Source organism: Sphaeramia orbicularis, unplaced genomic scaffold, assembly GCF_902148855.1.
Source record: "Sphaeramia orbicularis unplaced genomic scaffold, fSphaOr1.1, whole genome shotgun sequence".
NCBI classification, from domain to species: domain Eukaryota; kingdom Metazoa; phylum Chordata; class Actinopteri; order Kurtiformes; family Apogonidae; genus Sphaeramia; species Sphaeramia orbicularis.
In genome coordinates this window covers 106,995-125,832 of record NW_021941625.1, presented here as the reverse complement: position 1 = coordinate 125,832, position 18,838 = coordinate 106,995, and the positions used below count along the sequence as shown (strand labels likewise).

Here is an 18,838-nt window from a genome sequence, read left to right as displayed (position 1 = left end):
AATTTGATTGGACTGTTATTTGCTCGGCCAAGATGGCCGCCAATCATATTCTGAATCTGTTGTCGTGTTAGCGTTAGCAGCCGTAGGTAGGTCAGAGCTAAAAGAACCAAATCCTTCATTTTCAGTTTTTGTGACTGAATTCAGAGGTGACTGTTCAGACTGGTTCTAGGTTTATCCAGTTTTAACAACCCTGGTCAATAAACCACACAGACCAAGAACCAGTGGGTCCAGGATCAGGCCTTGGGGAACACCCGTGCTGTTGTTTAGAAGGAAATTGTTTCTCGATCAACTGTCACGCATTCCTCTGTTGTGTTTTCAACTTCAGGAGAAGATTTTCTGACACTGTTCTGTCCCTTTAGGACCCCAAAGGATGAGGCCGATTCTGGACCATACAGACCCCACCAGAAAGGACCTGTAGGGGGTTCGGAGGTCCAGACCAACGCCCAAAGACTCCAAAACAATCCCGTTCATAAAAACCCTGAATCACAGAATCAGACGTTCCAGGAACAGATCCATCCGACTCCTGGTCTGAGACCCCCGTCATCCCAGGACCTGAAGGATCCTGATCCGACAGTCCAGTCCAGACACAGGAGCAGGTTTGGATGAACCTTGTAGAACGTCTGCTTTAAGCTGGGCTTAAATACACCTTCATTTTGTCTCCCGTGTTTGAGTTTCTGTCGCGTAACCTTGGGCGTGTCTCCTGGAGGACACGCCTCTATTGCCGCGTTTCCACTACGTGGAACCGGCTCGGCTCGGCTCAGCTCCACTCAGTATTCCCTCAGACCGTTTCCATTCCAGATACTACCCACTTTACAGTACCTGGTCGTCATAGCGATGCAGTGCGTTACTTCCATGTTGTCTGCTCAGAGTTGCTGATAAACTCGCTCATTGCATGTTGTCTCATCTGAATTTTTCCGTCTTCCACCACAGACTGAAGCTCCTGGAGCGACCCGGGTCTGGTTTATCTGGTCTCATGTGATTCATGGAGCCACAGATTGACTGTCCACTAACACATGTGTTTATGGAAAAGGGCGGGGCACAGAGACAACTGTCTGACCAATCAGTGGTCTGCAGTGTTTATACGTCACGGTTTAGTATCTGGTCCCCGGTCCTGGAACCTCGACAGAGGTGATACCAAAAAACTAGAACAAGGTACCAGATTCCAGGTCCTTGTTTGTAATGGAAACACAAAAAGGCCGAGTCGAGTCGAGTCGAGCCGAGTCGAGTCGAGTCGAGCCGATACCGTGCGGTGGAAACGGGGCATGAGTCATCTCAGTCTAAACAGAGTGGGCTGGTCAACGCCTCCGTCGCTTCAACGTGTTCGGATCAGCAAAGTAAAGTAAAGTAAAGTAAAGCACAATAAAGTAAAGTAAAGTAAAATAAAGTAAAGCAAAGTAAAGTAAAGTACAATAAAGTAAAGTAAAGTAAAATAAAGTAAAGTAAAGCAAAGTAAAATAAAGTAAAGTAAAGTACAATAAAGTAAAGTAAAATAAAGTAAAGTACAATAAAGTAAAGTAAAGTAAAATAAAGTAAAGTAAAGTACAATAAAGTAAAGTAAAATAAAATAAAGTAAAGTAAAGTAAAGTAAAGTAAAGTAAAGTAAAATAAAGTAAAGTAAAATAAAGTAAAATAAAGTAAAGTAAAATAAAGTAAAGTAAAGTAAAGCAAAGTAAAGTAAAATAAAGTAAAGTAAAATAAAGTAAAGTAAAATAAAGTAAAGTAAAGTAAAGTAAAATAACGTAAAGTAAAGTAAAATAAAGTAAAGTAAAGCAAAGCAAAGTAAAGTAAAATAAAGTAAAGTAAAATAAAGCAAAGTAAAGTAAAATAAAGTAAAGTAAAATAAAGTAAAGCAAAGCAAAGCAAAGCAAAGTAAAGTAAAGTAAAATAAAGTAAAGTAAAGTAAAGCAAAGTAAAGTAAAATAAAGTAAAGTAAAGCAAAGCAAAGTAAAACAAAGTAAAATAAAGTAAAGTAAAATAAAGTAAAGTAAAGTAAAATAAAGTAAAATAAAGCAAAGTAAAATAAAGTAAAGTAAAGTAAAGTAAAGCAAAGCAAAGTAAAGCAAAGCAAAGCAAAGCAAAACAAAGTAAAATAAAGTAAAGCAAAGCAAAGCAAAGTACAATAAAGTAAAGTAAAGTAAAATAAAGTAAAGCAAAGTAAAGTAAAGTAAAGTACAATAAAGTAAAGTAAAGCAAAGTAAAATAAAGTAAAGTAAAGTAAAGTACAATAAAGTAAAGTAAAATAAAGTAAAGTACAATAAAGTAAAGTAAAGTAAAGTAAAGTAAAATAAAGTAAAGTAAAATAAAGTAAAGTAAAATAAAGTAAAGTAAAATAAAGTAAAGTAAAGTACAATAAAGTAAAGTAAAGTAAAATAAAATAAAGTAAAGTAAAATAAAGTAAAATAAAGTAAAGTAAAATAAAGTAAAGTAAAGTAAAGTAAAGTAAAGCAAAGTAAAGTAAAATAAAGTAAAGTAAAATAAAGTAAAGTAAAATAAAGTAAAGTAAAATAACGTAAAGTAAAGTAAAGTAAAATAAAGTAAAGTAAAGCAAAGCAAAGTAAAGTAAAATAAAGTAAAGTAAAATAAAGCAAAGTAAAGTAAAATAAAGTAAAGTAAAATAAAGTAAAGTAAAGCAAAGCAAAGCAAAGTAAAGTAAAATAAAGTAAAGTAAAGCAAAGTAAAGTAAAATAAAGTAAAGCAAAGCAAAGTAAAACAAAGTAAAATAAAGTAAAGTAAAATAAAGTAAAGTAAAGTAAAATAAAGTAAAATAAAGCAAAGCAAAGTAAAATAAAGTAAAGTAAAATAAAGTAAAGTAAAGCAAAGCAAAGTAAAGCAAAGCAAAGCAAAGCAAAACAAAGTAAAATAAAGTAAAGCAAAGCAAAGCAAAGTAAAATAAAGTAAAGTAAAGCAAAGCAAAGTAAAATAAAGTAAAGTAAAATAAAGTAAAGTAAAATAAAGCAAAGTAAAGCAAAGCAAAGCAAAGTAAAATAAAGTAAAGCTAAGCAAAGTAAAATAAAGTAAAGTAAAGCAAAGCAAAGCAAAGTAAAATAAAGTAAAGTAAAATAAAGTAAAGTAAAGCAAAGCAAAGTAAAATAAAGTAAAGTAAAATAAAGTAAAGTAAAGCAAAGCAAAGTAAAATAAAGTAAAGTAAAATAAAGTAAAGTAAAGCAAAGCAAAGCAAAGTAAAGTAAAGTAAAATAAAGTCAAGTCAAGTCAAGTAAAATAAAGTAAAATAAAGTAAAGTAAAGTAAAATAAAGTAACGTAAAGTAAAATAAAATAAAGTAAAGTAAAATAAAGTAAAGTAAAGTAAAGTAAAGTAAAGTAAAATAAAAATAAAGTAAAGTAAAATAAAGTAAAGTAAAGCAAAGTAAAATAAAGTAAAGTAAAATAAAGTAAAGTAAAGTAAAATAAAGTAAAGTAAAGTAAAGCAAAGCAAAGCAAAATAAAGCAAAGCAAAGTAAAATAAAGTAAAGTAAAATAAAGTAAAATAAAGTAAAGTAAAGCAAAGCAAAGCAAAGTAAAGTAAAGTAAAGTAAAATAAAGTAAAGTAAAGCAAAGTAAAGTAAAATAAAGTAAAGTAAAATAAAGTAAAGTAAAATAAAGTAAAATAAAGTAAAGCAAAGCAAAGTAAAGTAAAGTAAAGTAAAATAAAGTAAAGCAAAGTAAAGTAAAATAAAGTAAAATAAAATAAAGTAAAATAAAGTAAAGTAAAGCAACGCAAAGTAAAGCAAAGCAAAGCAAAGTAAAATAAAGTAAAGTAAAGTAAAATAAAGTAAAGCAAAGCAAAGCAAAATAAAGTAAAATAAAGTAAAGTAAAGTAAAGCAAAGCTAAGCAAAGTAAAATAAAGTAAAGTAAAGTAAAATAAAGTAAAGCAAAGCAAAGCAAAATAAAGTAAAGTAAAGTAAAATAAAGTAAAGTAAAGTAAAGCAAAGTAAAATAAAGTAAAGTAAAGTAAAGTAAAATAAAGTAAAGTAAAGTAAAATAAAGTAAAGCAAAGCAAAGCAAAGCAAAATAAAGTAAAGTAAAGTAAAGTAAAGTAAAGTAAAGTAAAATAAAGTAAAGTAAAGCAAAGCTAAGCAAAGTAAAATAAAGTAAAGTAAAGTAAAATAAAGTAAAGCAAAGCAAAGCAAAGCAAAATAAAGTAAAGTAAAGTAAAATAAAGTAAAGTAAAGTAAAGCAAAGTAAAATAAAGTAAAGTAAAGTAAAATAAAGCAAAGCAAAGTAAAATAAAGTAAAGCAAAGCAAAGCAAAATAAAGTAAAGTAAAGCAAAGCAAAGCAAAATAAAGTAAAATAAAGTAAAGTAAAGTAAAGCAAAGTAAAATAAAGTAAAGTAAAGTAAAGTAAAATAAAGCAAAGCAAAGCAAAATAAAGTAAAGCAAAGCAAAGCAAAATAAAGTAAAGTAAAGTAAAGTAAAGTAAAGTAAACTTTATGGTCCCCTGGGGTAAACTCCTGTTGTTCACAGTGCTACATGTCACTGCTTCACAAAGCGGATCAAAAACATGGTCACATGGACACATTAGAACACAGACAGTTCTTCTGTCATGTAACACACACATGGACGACACAATCCCAACACAGAACAAATACACACTCCTGAAGTGCAGAAAAAAGTGCTGCGTGCTACAGTGTTGTGTGTTTGTTGCTCGTTGCTCTGTTGCACTAGTTCTTAACTTTGTTCAGCAGCTTAATGGACGTTAGGACAAAATGATAATTTAAGGCGGTTAGTTTTGACATATGAAATCTACTTCCTGATGGAAGAAGTTCGTATTCAGACGACAGTGGATGAGTCGGGTCTGAAGAGATTGTTGTTGCTTGTTTCATGACCGACTGGTTCCACAGATCATCTGTGGACTGATGTTCTGTCGGACCTATAGTCTTCGTTGCTGTTTTGTGCAGATGGTCCAGCCTGTTCTTCAGTTGGACTGATCAGTGTCCGTACCAGGCTGTGATGTCATATGTGATGAGCTCTCTAAGATCGCTCTGTCAAAAATCTGCATCATCTGCTCCCTGACCCCAAACAGCCTCGTCCTCTTCAAAAAACACAGGCTTTGCTGCAGTTTACTGCACAGGTTTTCTATGTGTGGTTTCCAGCAAAGGCTATCAGTGTGGACCCCTAGGTATCTGTATGTCCACTGGATGGACAGTCTAGTCTTTGATGACCACTGGCTCATGTGTGGTCACTTGGTGGACAGTCTAGTCTTTGATGACCACTGGCTCATGTGTGGTCACTTGATGGACAGTCTGGTCTTTGATGACCACTGGCTCATGTGTGGTCACTTGGTGGACAGTCTAGTCTTTGATGACCACTGGCTCATGTGTGGTCACTTGATGGACAGTCTAGTCTTTGATGACCACTGGCTCATGTGTGGTCACTTGATGGACAGTCTAGGTCTTTGATGACCACTGGCTCATGTGTGGTCACTTGATGGACAGTCTAGTCTTTTGATGACCACTGGCTCATGTTGGTCACTTGATGGACAGTCTGGTCTTTGATGACCACTGGCTCATGTGTGGTCACTTGATGGACAGTCTGGTCTTTGATGACCACTGGCTCATGTGTGGTCACTTGATGGACAGTCTAGTCTTTGATGACCACTGGCTCATGTGTGGTCACTTGGTGGACAGTCTGGTCTTTGATGACCACTGGCTCATGTGTGGTCACTTGATGGACAGTCTAGTCTTTGATGACCACTGGCTCATGTGTGGTCACTTGATGGACAGTCTAGTCTTGATGACCACTGGCTCATGTGTGGTCACTTGGATGGACAGTCTAGTCTTTGATGACCACTGGCTCATGTGTGGTCACTTGATGGACAGTCTAGTCTTTGATGACCACTGGCTCATGTGTGGTCACTTGATGGACAGTCTGGTCTTTGATGACCACTGGCTCATGTGTGGTCACTTGATGGACAGTCTGGTCCTTTGATGACCACTGGCTCATGTGTGGTCACTTGATGGACAGTCTAGTCTTTGATGACCACTGGCTCACGTGTGGCCACTTGATGGACAGTCTAGTCTTTGATGACCACTGGCTCATGTGTGGTCACTTGATGGACAGTCTAGTCTTTGATGGACCACTGGCTCACGTGTGGTCACTTGATGGACAGTCTGGTCTTTGAATGACCACTGGCTCACTGTGTGTCACTTGATGGACAGTCTAGTCTTTGATGACCACTGGCTCACGTGTGGTCACTTGATGGACAGTCTGGTCTTTGATGACCACTGGCTCACTGTGTGGTCACTTGATGGACAGTCTGGTCTTTGATGACCACTGGCTCATGTGTGGGTCACTTGATGGACAGTCTGGTCTTTGATGACCACTGGCTCATGTGTGGTCCACTTGATGGACAGTCTGGTCTTGATGACCACTGGCTCATGTGTGGGTCACTTGATGGACAGTCTGGTCTTTGATGACCACTGGCTCATGTGTGGTCACTTGATGGACAGTCTAGTCTTTGATGACCACTGGCTCATGTGTGGTCACTTGGATGGACAGTCTGGTCTTTGATGACCACTGGCTCATGTGTGGCACTTGATGGACAGTCTGGTCTTTGATGACCACTGGCTCATGTGTGGTCACTTGATGGACAGTCTGGTCTTTGATGACCACTGGCTCATGTGTGGTCCACTTGATGGACAGTCTAGTCTTTGATGACCACTGGCTCACGTGTGGTCCACTTGATGGACAGTCTAGTCTTTGATGACCACTGGCTCACGTGTGGTCACTTGATGGACAGTCTAGGTCTTTGATGACCACTGGCTCACGTGTGGTCACTTGATGGACAGTCTAGTCTTTGATGACCACTGGCTCACGTGTGGTCACTTGATGGACAGTCTAGGTCTTTGATGACCACTGGCTCACGTGTGGTCACTTGATGGACAGTCTGGTCTTTGATGACCACTGGCTCATGTGTGGTCACTTGATGGACAGTCTGGTCTTTGATGACCACTGGCTCATGTGTGGTCACTTGATGGACAGTCTGGTCTTTGATGACCACTGGCTCACGTGTGGTCACTTGATGGACAGTCTGGTCTTTGATGACCACTGGCTCACGTGTGGTCACTTGATGGACAGTCTAGTCTTTGATGACCACTGGCTCATGTGTGGTCACTTGATGGACAGTCTGGTCTTTGATGACCACTGGCTCATGTGTGGTCACTTGATGGACAGTCTGGTCTTTGATGACCACTGGCTCATGTGTGGTCACTTGATGGACAGTCTGGTCTTTGATGACCACTGGCTCACGTGTGGCCACTTGTCTCAGGTCTAGAACCATCTCTTGTGTTTTTGTCACATTTAAACCCAGATGTTTTTCGTCACACCACTTCATGCAGTTGTGTCAGACTGCTGTTAGTTCACTTCCACATTCAGTCCAGTCTGATCTGCAGTGGACCGAACCAGTGAAATAATACCAGTGAAAAAAGTACAGTTCTATTCTGATCAGGTTTACATCTGCAAAGTTTCCTTAAAAATCTGAATAGCATGAACAACTTGAATTGTCTTAAGAAAAAAGTAAAATTTTACCAATATTCTGCCTCGGTTTATCATTTACACATGTGCGTTACAATCACACTAAACATTTAGTAACAGGCAGAATATTAGTCCAATTGCATTTATTTTTCTTAAGACATTTCCGTTTGTTCATATTTCTTCAGGTTATTCACGTTTTTTGTAAAAGTATAGTTTGGTAATGTAAACATTTTCATGTAATTTTACTTTTCTACACCAAAAAAACAAAGAGAAAATTTGGGGTTATTATTTATAGGTTATTCTGATCATATTTTACTGGGCTGACCCAGGTGAAATCTAATTGGACTGTATGTGGAACCTGAATTAAAATGATGTCGATACCATTAACTGTTAATAGATTCAGTGTCATTTTTGCATTTCACAAATTCATCCCACGGGCCAGATTGGATCCTTTGGTAGGCCGGATTGGATCCTTTGGTGGGCCGGATTGGATCCTTTGGTGGGCCGGATTTGGCCCCCGGGACGCATGTTTGACACCTGTGATGTAATAAATGTGTTGATCTGGTCATAGTACACAGAAGAGTCCACGTCCTTGTGCAGAACACTCATAACTGCTGTGTCATCTGCAAATTTAAAGATACAGTTGTTGGGGTGTACTTTCCTGCAGTCATTGGTGCACAGTGTGAAAAGTATTGGTGAAAGCACACAGCCTTGAGGTACTCCTGTACTACAGCGTTTAATATCCGACAGTATCTGATTGACCTTCACTTGCTGTGTGCGATTAGTTAAAAAGGAATAAAACCATTTAATCAATGTAGTGTTAACGTTCATGTCCTTCAGCTTCTCCAGAAGCAGGTGGGGTTGGACGGTTTTAAAAGCTGAGCTCAAATCAATGAATCAAATTCGAGCATATGCTTTTGTCTCTTCCGAGTGCTTAGAAATAAAATGCGACATGCGATATAATTCAGTATTTGTCGGTAGTGGTGCTGGTGTTGGAGGTTGTGACGTTCCTTCAGTCCTTTTATTCCTTTTCTGTTCCTGTCTTCAGGTCCCTGGACCAGCCTAAGGTCCACCCACAGACCCTGTCCTCTTCCAGGGTGGCTCAGGGTCAGGTACCGCCTCCACACTTACCTGTCCACCCTCAGCGTCAAGCTCCGCCCCCCTCTGCCGTCCACACCTCTCCCTGTCACCGCGGCGTCTCGGCAGTTCCTCGCCAGCCGCCGTTGGACCAGACGGAGCGAGACCGAGAACACCCGTTAACTCGACTGGAAATCGCTCTGGCCGAGGTCCAGCGCTGCGACGGTCCTTTCGGTGCTGCCGCCGCCACCGGTAGTTGCCAAGGTAACAGCGGTTTTGTGGACGCCGGCCAGGGACCCGCTCGCAGTCTGTCGGTTTTGGAGAAAGTCAGTCGGTTTGAGCATCGAGAACGAGCAGTAAAACAGCGCAGTCACAGCGCCAAGGCCAACCACCACCGGGTAAGAAACCCCAAACTCTGAAGCACGTCACATTCAGACCAGGTCTGAGGGACTGGTCCGGTCATGGATTAGAGACCACTGGTACCACTGGTGGGTCACAGGTGGTTCAACCTGTGGACCTTCTGGGACTGGGTTTCCTGATCCACTATCTAGACTGGTACCAGAGTGACATCCTTACATGGACATCCTTAATGGGGGGGGAGGGGGGGGGGGTAGTCCTGGTCCTGGTCCTCGAGGGCCGGTATCCTGCATGTTTTAGATGTGTCCCTCTTCCAGCACACCTGGTTCACATGATAACCCTATCATCCAGCTCTGCAGAAGACTGATAATGACCTTCAGGTGGAAGAGGGAAACATCTAAAACATGCAGGATACCGGCCCTCAAGGACCAGGACTGCCCCCCCCCCAGAATAGGATGTACTTTTCACATTAGTTCGAGTCAGAATGTGACTGTTGAACCTTAAAACTGGACCCACCAGAACCTTTGCTCCATGGGTTTGGTTTGGAAGGGACCACCCTGTCCTGGTGATCCACCACCAGGGAACCTTTGAGCCAAGTGGTGTCTGTGGTTCCATCATGGATCAGAACTTGGTTCCGCTCTGGTCCTTAATGTAAAGGGTGTCAGCCGACAAAACCAAAGTCAACTATCCGTCCATCTCACATTCTTTTTATTTGATGAGCTGCTTCCTGATTTGAAGATCATCCATTTCACACTTCAGTTCCCCAGTTACTAATGGTTAACATTTGCGTTATTTCTGATATAAAACATGTCAGCTGGTCTTCTGATCTTCTGTTTTCCTTCTCGTTCACTCATTTTTGTTCATGTTTTCAAAAAGATAAATGAAAAATCTCAGAACACGTCATGTGGAGCAGAAGACCTGAGGAACATGCTGGAGAGGAGTACCAGTGGAGGTAAAGCCCAGAGGACTCTGAGCTACAGAGGAGGAAACCACCACCAGGGGGCGCACAGGTAGGAGGAGGCTGCAGCAGGACGACTGTTCTGGTCCAGTCCCCCAGTCCATGGAGGTCATGTTCTATGTGTGTTCCAGAACGTCAGCTGATCCCAGTTCAGCTCTGCAGAGGAGTCGCAGCAGCTTCCACCTGGATGTGTGCAGAGTGGACGATGTCAACAAGGACCGCCCCTGGAGGCAGGACGTCCAGGAACTGATGAACACGCAAGACACGCCCACCAACAGGTCAGTCCACCAACAGGTCAGTCCACCAACAGGTCAGTCCGTAAACATGAAGAGATGGGTCCAGAAACAGGTGAGTCCACCAACAGGTCCGAGTCTGATGACAGGTTCTAGTCCAGTGGTGGTCAGCCTGTGTCTCCACAGCCTCATGCGTCTCCTCCTCCTCCTCATAGTGGCTCCTCCCTTTACTGTGGTCAGTCCAGCCGCTAGTGTTTTTCTTGTGTTCTCCTCATTGGACAGTTCCAGTAGATGAGCTGCATGGAGTGAATGTTCCTTCAACAACAGAAAGGGTTCATTTCTGCTCGAGGTTAAAGACGCAGACGCAGACGGAGGGTCTGTCCGTCCTTTGTAAACTGTATTACTCACATAATTCTGTCTGTTTTCTGGGAGAATATGGAGCAGAAGAACTGGAACTGAGGAAGTCTTGAGTTAGTCATACTTTTCATAGAGCGACTGTATGAGTATGAGTACTGTGTACTTTTGGAGTAATCCTACAACAGATTCCTTTCCAAGATACAAAAGTGTGTTTTTCATCTGAAATAGACTTTAAGACTAAATTCAATGATGAATAAAATACATTTTTCCAATAAGTGCCTCATGAATTTGGTATTTTTGGTATTAGTACTTCATATACTATTAGCACAAATACTATGAACTACTTTTACTGTGTACTTTTAGAGTAATCCTACTCCAGAATCCATTCCACACTTCACTTCTGTTTGTTGTATTCAGTGGTTGGAACAGATAAAAGGTAAAAAAAAAGATGAAAACTTTTAAAAGTTTATAAGCTCTGTTCTTTTTTGTGGCTCCAGACTGTTTTTTTTTGGTGGAAGAGGGAGGGGCCAAAATGACTGACTGATAATAAAGGTTACAGACTCCTGTTCTAGTTGATGGTCTCCAGGTCTGAACTTGGGGTCTCTGTGGGGTCAGGACCTTCATCAGGTCTTTGAGCTGCTGTCAGGACTCCTTTTGGTCTCTGAGGGTCTTCATTTGGTGTCTTCATTCAGGTCTTACCAGGACCCTCTGAAGGATGCTCAGTCCAAAGTCCTCCGCTCCACCTCCTTCAGACGTACAGACCTGGACTCCTCGTCCGGCCCTTCACCTCCTGCTCCTCCTCCTCTGGGCTCCTCCTCCAGTACCCATCAACCTCCTCCTGTCCCCGCCAAGTTCCATTCCTTAGAGAAAAAAGCTCCTAAAACTCTTCCCAAACCTCAGGGCGTCATCATCTCGTCCACGTCTCCACCTCCGCTCACATCTCCTCACACCCCGAAGGAGCGACATGTGGTCAGTCCGGAGGTCCGCGGGCCCAGCCCCCCCGCCCTACCCAGCGTCCCGCCCGTCGGACCTCCTCCGCTGATGAGGATCTGTGGACGAAAGCGCCTGATGGCGGAGCAGAAGAAGCGCTCGTACTCAGAACCGGAGAACATGAACGAGGTCGGGGTGTCCGACGCCGACACCGCTGCCCTCTTCAGGCGAACAGGAGGTAAAAAACCCAGAATGCATCTGCATGACGGGGGTAGAGTTTGGACAGCGCAGGTGCAGCTGTGTTCAAAATAACAGCAGTGTTCTTCAAAATGTGAGTAAAGCTCAAAATCCTTATAACATTTTATTTCCATTCACTGGGAACACTGCACATTATATTTTACATCAAAACATGAAGAAAAATGTATCAATATTTGAATTACTTTACAGAAAATCAAGGAAAAAATTTCATTGGACTGTTCAAAACAATAGCAGTGTGTGCATTTTTCATTACAAACTCAAATATTTACTCGATAAACTGAAAAAACCGTTCAGATTGAGCGTTCCTGTGAATCACTGAACTAATATTTAGTTGTATAAGCTCTGGTTTTGAGAAGTGCTTCACATCTGAGTTGCATGGAGTCGACCACCTTCTGCACCTGGAAACAGGTTTTCCAGCCCAGGACGATCTGACAGCCTTCCACACTTCCTCTGCATTTCTTGGTTTTGCCTCAGAAACAGCATTTTTGACGTCACCCCACAAGGTTTCTATTGGATGAAGGTCTGGGATTGGGCTGGCCACTCCGTAACCTTCATTCTGTTGGTCTGGAACCCAGATGCTGCTGGTTTACTGGTGTGTTTGGGCTCGTTGTCTTGTTGAAACACCCGTTCCAAGGCCATTTCCTCTTCAGCATAAGGCAGCAGGATCTCTTCAAGTATTTTGATAGAAGCAAACTGATCCATGATCCCTGGTTTGTGATAAATAGGCCCCACACCATGTAAGAGGAGCAGCCCCATACCCACCAGGCTTCAGGGTCTGCAGAGTGGACTGGGGCTGGAATTCAGTGTTTGGGGCTCGTCTGACAAACTGTCTGCAGCCCCTGGACCCAAAAAGAACAGTCTGCCTTTCATCAGTCCACAGAATGTTTCTCCATTTGTCCTTAGGTCAGTCCGTTTGTTCTGCTCTTCAGCACATGTCTTTTTCTTACCAGTGGGACTTTGTGGGGGTGCCTTACCCATAGATCCACCCGACACAGACGTGTTGGAACTGTCCCGCTCCTCACTTCAGACCGTCTCTGATCTGCCGGAGCTGATCCTTGCTGCGTCTGTGCCATTCGGCTCTTGGTCCATCCATTCCAGTGGTAGTCTTCTGTTGTCTTCCACGTCTCTCTGGTTTGGTTTTCCATTTTAAAGCATTGCAGATCGTTTTAGCTGAGCACATTGCAGATCGTTTTAGCTGAGCTGCCCATCATTTTCTGCACTTCTTTATATGTTTTCCCCTCTCCAGTTAACGTTTGAATGAAAGCTCGCTGTTCTTCTGAACGGTGTCTGGCACGGCCCATCTGTCTCAGGTTTTCTGACACAATGTCATGTCCCACATGTGCTGGCTTCATCCTCAAATAAAGGCCGCCTGAATGACACCTGCTTCTTCACATAATCAATGACCTCACTGATGGAAGGCCACACTGCTGTTATTTTGAACACGCCCCTTTTGCTGGATTCTTCAGTTCCACAGACTCAGGAGTCTGTGTGTCATGAGTGTTGGCTCTGTGGGTTTCTCAGACTCTACCACACCGACTGGTAAAGGATTTGCCATGTAATTATATGATTTATACCAAAACCAGTGATTGATCTGGTTCGTCATGTTGGACTGTTGTTATTTTGAACACAACTGTATTTAACCGACATGTTTTTAAAACTGACTGGTACTAAATGACGGGTCACATGGTTTAATCTGACGTTCATGTATTCGGTTTTAGTTTTGAAGGTCATGCGGCATCGCTGGTGAAGCTGTTCCACATGATTCATGAGTTTTTCCTCCGTCGTCCTCACTCTCAGATACGAGCGTAGCCGACAGGAGGAAGATGTTCGAATTGGCGGCGAATTGTGTCGGGGGCGGAGTCTCTCCCGGCGGCTCATCCAGGACCGACCTGCGACAGCTTCAACAGGACGCTGTGTTCGAATACGTGGAGCGGAAACGAGGAGCGAGGAGGGACGAGGCGGGAACCAGGGCGGGGCTGAGGCCTCGCAGTGCCTACGTACAAGCAGAACACGACGACAGCCGCTCAGGTGGGTGAGATGCATGATGGGAGATGTGGGATCGGCATGAGGGCGGGTCGCTAACGGTGGCTTGTGGTCCGGTGTGTCAGACTCCACGGGCCGGTCCACGTCCAGCCGGTGGTCCCTGCAGGACTGTGGCCCAGACCGGAGCCTCTCCTCTGGGGACCGCCCACTCTGCTCCTCTGGGGACCGCCCACTCTGCTCCACACTGCCCCCTGGAGGCGACCCGCGCAGCTTCAGATCCAACCTCTTCTACCCGGGTCGGGTCACCAGTCCAAGACCACCAGCCCACCTGCCACCAAGGTAAGAGCCAGAACCAGAGCCAGATATCAGACCCAGACCCAGACAGGACGTCCTCCTTTAGTGTTAGTTCTTTATCCTCTGGTACCCCGTCCACCAGGCTCTTACTGAACACCAGGTGTGTCTTTTTCACACACCTGTGGAATAATGTCAAAAAAAATGTTCATCCAGTTTGTTTTGAATTCTTTTACACTTTTTTCTATTTCATCAACTTGAGCCGTAAATAAAAATACCAAATACTCAATAATTGTCACATTTTAACCCTTTAAATGCTGTGTTTGTAATGGAAACAAACCTTTTTTTTGATGCAAAAAACACAAACAAATTTTTTTCAATCTACTCCATATAAAGTGGATCACATATTATTAGATGTTTTCATCCTGGCATATGTCACTGATTAACTCCAACACTGGTTCATTTGCATTATTATTATTTTTGGCGCTAGGTCAAATGTTCAAAAATACTAACATCTGTCACCAAGTGTGCGTAAAATGCACACCTATAAATCCAACTATTAAATATTATATATGGATTTATTTCACTGCTGTAATTAGATTTTATTTTTGTAAATCCAGCTCAGTCCTAATCACACAGATCAGATGTTAGAAACTGTGCGTTTTCTGCACACTGGGCAGACAGATGCTAGTCTGGTCATTGTCTTTTGTTTACAATGTGCACATGTGAGCTGGTGGACAGAATTTAAAGATCATGAACAAATGAACAACTGTTGAATTCTAACTTGATTTAAATTGTAAAAATAATATGAAGTTTTTTAACACGAAGTGCAAAGTGTGCGTAAAAGGCACACCTGGATACCAGAGGGTTAAAGTTGTGACGTCTTTATGTGAGACCATCTGTTCATTCACTGTTTTTGGGTTCGATCATCTGGTTGTTTTACGATGTCGTAGTTGGATTTACGTCAGTGTCAGGTGGACTTTGTGAGGGGATGTGACGGTGGGTTTGAGGTTCAGGTGCAAGAAAACATCTATCAGTTAAAAAAACCTGATCCAGACCCTGATCCAGCAGACCCAGTTCATGGACTCTTCTGTTTGGTCTCAGTTCCCCTCAGGTCCAGGTCTACAGCCCCCAGTGTCTCCTGGATCTGGGTTTGGAGGGACCGGCTGGGCAGCGGGTCTCAGAGCCTGGGCTGGGGTCCGGGTTGTCCCGGCAGTTGGACGGGGCCCTGTGGAAGGCGGGGTCAGCCCGGGGCTCCGGGAAGTCCGCCTCCGCCGAAGACCTGCTGGAGCGTTCTGACCAGGGGCGGATCAGTCCTCAGCACTGCAGGTCCAGGTCCTCCCCAACCACGGAGACCCTGAACCAGGTAAGACCTCAGACCCACCAGGGGCAGCTTATGGTCCAGGTCCAACAGGTCAGATCTGAGGGTCGGGACCAACGTACGATGGAAGAACACGACAAAACCTGAGTTCACTGAAACCATCAAACAAACAAACAAACAAACAAACAAACAAACAAACAGCAGAAGGAGCTGAATGAGTCACACAGGAAATACCCACAATCCTCTGTTTCCTGTGAGGAGCCACTGAGACGGCAGCAACGCTGGGCGTCGTCCGATGTGGATGACGGCAAAGATAGTGTATACACACAACTACACACAACACCACACAACTACACACAACACCACACAACTACACAACACCACACAACTACACACAACGACACACTGGAACTGCGCTGTTGCAGACGTGTGTAATGGGTGACTTCCAGGCTGGTTTGTGCGTCTGCAGATTAAAGACCAGAATGTGAACCATGTGGTGCAGACCCAACCATGGTCTGAGGTAGGGATGGAATCGTAAGAATTTAACGATTCCGATTCCTTATCAATTCTCATTGGCTGAAGGAATAAAAGAGTCCAAACAGGTGGGGTGGGGGGGTACAGTGAAAGTCAAACTACAGACTCTTTACTTGCCACATTTCCTCTATGTGGAACCGGTCCCACTCTGCTCGTCTCCTGTTGTTGTGCTCCTCATTTCCTTTCCTCTACCTTCACAAACTTGTATTTGGGTACAAAGTTTGTTGCCGACACTGGAACCAGAACTGGACCTGGTGTTCACTCTGCTGCTACATTCACAAGCACCGCTGAGTAGAGAATCAAATACATGACACTCCTGTAAATGAGTCACATGTGGACGTTTGAGCAGACTGGAGGGAGTCCACCTGCAGAAGAAATGGAAGCTTGGACAGAGTTCAGCTGGACCTGGTGTGGTCTGTTTGGACCTGGTGCGGTCTGTGTAGACCTGGTGCGGTCTGTGTAGACCTGGTGCGGTCTGTTTGGACCTGGTGCGGTCTGTTTGGACCTGGTGCGGTCTGTTTGGACCTGGTGCGGTCTGTTTGGACCTGGTGCGGTCTGTGTAGACCTGGTGCGGTCTGTTTGGACCTGGTGCGGTCTGTGTAGACCTGGTGCGGTCTGTTTGGACCTGGTGCGGTCTGTTTAGACCTGGTGCGGTCTGTTTAGACCTGGTGCGGTCTGTTTGGACCTGGTGCAGTCTGTGTAGACCTGGTGCGGTCTGTTTGGACCTGGTGCGGTCTGTGTAGACCTGGTGCGGTCTGTGTAGACCTGGTGCGGTCTGTGTAGACCTGGTGTGGTCTGTTTGGACCTGGTGCGGTCTGTGTAGACCTGGTGCGGTCTGTTTGGACCTGGTGCGGTCTGTGTAGACCTGGTGCGGTCTGTGTAGACCTGGTGCGGTCTGTGTAGACCTGGTGCGGTCTGTTTAGACCTGGTGCGGTCTGTTTAGACCTGGTGCGGTCTGCGTAGACCTGGTGCGGTCTGTTTGGACCTGGTGCGGTCTGTGTAGACCTGGTGCGGTCTGTGTAGACCTGGTGCGGTCTGTTGTGACCTGGTGCGGTCTGTTTAGACCTGGTGCGGTCTGTGTAGACCTGGTGCGGTCTGTGTAGACCTGGTGCGGTCTGTTTGGACCTGGTGCGGTCTGTGTGGACCTGGTGCGGTCTGTGTAGACCTGGTGCGGTCTGTTTGGACCTGGTGCGGTCTGTGTAGACCTGGTGCGGTCTGTTTAGACCTGGTGCGGTCTGTTTGGACCTGGTGCGGTCTGTTTGGACCTGGTGCAGTCTGTGTAGACCTGGTGCGGTCTGTTTGGACCTGGTGCGGTCTGTGTAGACCTGGTGCGGTCTGTGTAGACCTGGTGCGGTCTGTGTAGACCTGGTGTGGTCTGTTTGGACCTGGTGCGGTCTGTGTAGACCTGGTGCGGTCTGTTTGGACCTGGTGCGGTCTGTGTAGACCTGGTGCGGTCTGTGTAGACCTGGTGCGGTCTGTGTAGACCTGGTGCGGTCTGTGTAGACCTGGTGCGGTCTGTTTAGACCTGGTGCGGTCTGCGTAGACCTGGTGCGGTCTGTTTGGACCTGGTGCGGTCTGTGTAGACCTGGTGCGGTCTGTGTAGACCTGGTGCGGTCTGTGTAGACCTGGTGCGGTCTGTTTGGACCTGGTGCGGTCTGTTTAGACCTGGTGCGGTCTGTTTGGACCTGGTGCGGTCTGTGTAGACCTGGTGCGGTCTGTTTGGACCTGGTGCGGTCTGTTTGGACCTGGTGCGGTCTGTGTAGACCTGGTGCGGTCTGTTTGGACCTGGTGCGGTCTGTGTAGACCTGGTGCGGTCTGTGTAGACCTGGTGCGGTCTGTTTGGACCTGGTGCGGTCTGTGTAGACCTGGTGCGGTCTGTTTAGACCTGGTGCGGTCTGCGTAGACCTGGTGCGGTCTGTGTAGACCTGGTGCGGTCTGTTTGGACCTGGTGCGGTCTGTGTAGACCTGGTGCGGTCTGCTTGGACCTGGTGCGGTCTGCGTAGACCTGGTGCGGTCTGTGTAGACCTGGTGCGGTCTGTGTAGACCTGGTGCGGTCTGTTTGGACCTGGTGCGGTCTGTTTGGACCTGGTGCGGTCTGTGTAGACCTGGTGCGGTCTGTTTGGACCTGGTGCGGTCTGTTTGGACCTGGTGCGGTCTGTGTAGACCTGGTGCGGTCTGTTTGGACCTGGTGCGGTCTGTGTAGACCTGGTGCGGTCTGTGTAGACCTGGTGTGGTCTGTTTGGACCTGGTGCAGTCTGTGTAGACCTGGTGCGGTCTGTTTGGACCTGGTGCGGTCTGTTTGGACCTGGTGCGGTCTGTGTAGACCTGGTGCGGTCTGTTTGGACCTGGTGCGGTCTGTGTAGACCTGGTGCGGTCTGTTTGGACCTGCTGCGGTCTGCGTAGACCTGGTGCGGTCTGTTTGGACCTGGTGCGGTCTGTGTAGACCTGGTGTGGTCTGTTTAGACCTGGTGCGGTCTGTTTGGACCTGGTGTGGTCTGTTTGGACCTGGTGCGGTCTGTTTGGACCTGGTGCGGTCTGTGTAGACCTGGTGCGGTCTGTTTGGACCTGGTGCGGTCTGTTTGGACCTGGTGTGGTCTGTTTAGACCTGGTGTGGTCTGTTTGGACCTGGTGTGGTCTGTTTAGACCTGGTGTGGTCTGTTTAGACCTGGTGCGGTCTGCGTAGACCTGGTGCGGTCTGTGTAGACCTGGTGCGGTCTGTTTGGACCTGGTGCGGTCTGTGTAGACCTGGTGTGGTCTGTTTAGACCTGGTGTGGTCTGTTTGGACCTGGTGTGGTCTGTTTGGACCTGGTGTGGTCTGTTTGGACCTGGTGCGGTCTGTTTGGACCTGGTGCGGTCTGTTTGGACCTGGTGCGGTCTGTGTAGACCTGGTGCGGTCTGTTTGGACCTGGTGCGGTCTGTTTGGACCTGGTGCGGTCTGTGTAGACCTGGTGCGGTCTGTTTGGACCTGGTGCGGTCTGTGTAGACCTGGTGCGGTCTGTTTGGACCTGGTGCGGTCTGTTTGGACCTGGTGCGGTCTGTTCAGTCCGTTTCTGTCTCTACTCCATGT

The 18,838-nt window shown here is 45.0% G+C and overlaps 1 protein-coding gene across 1 annotated transcript in view; it reads left to right on the top strand.

Moving 5' to 3' along the window:
• Nucleotides 1-18,838, top strand: part of shroom3 (shroom family member 3) — a 61,365-nt gene that overhangs the window by 20,942 nt on the left and 21,585 nt on the right. The window contains exons 8-15 of the mRNA XM_030130387.1: nucleotides 360-596; nucleotides 8,521-8,947; nucleotides 9,783-9,916; nucleotides 9,996-10,142; nucleotides 11,147-11,622; nucleotides 13,440-13,670; nucleotides 13,751-13,964; nucleotides 15,021-15,282. Coding sequence (XP_029986247.1) covers nucleotides 360-596; nucleotides 8,521-8,947; nucleotides 9,783-9,916; nucleotides 9,996-10,142; nucleotides 11,147-11,622; nucleotides 13,440-13,670; nucleotides 13,751-13,964; nucleotides 15,021-15,282 — 2,128 coding nt within the window. The remainder of the gene's footprint in view (nucleotides 1-359; nucleotides 597-8,520; nucleotides 8,948-9,782; nucleotides 9,917-9,995; nucleotides 10,143-11,146; nucleotides 11,623-13,439; nucleotides 13,671-13,750; nucleotides 13,965-15,020; nucleotides 15,283-18,838) is intronic.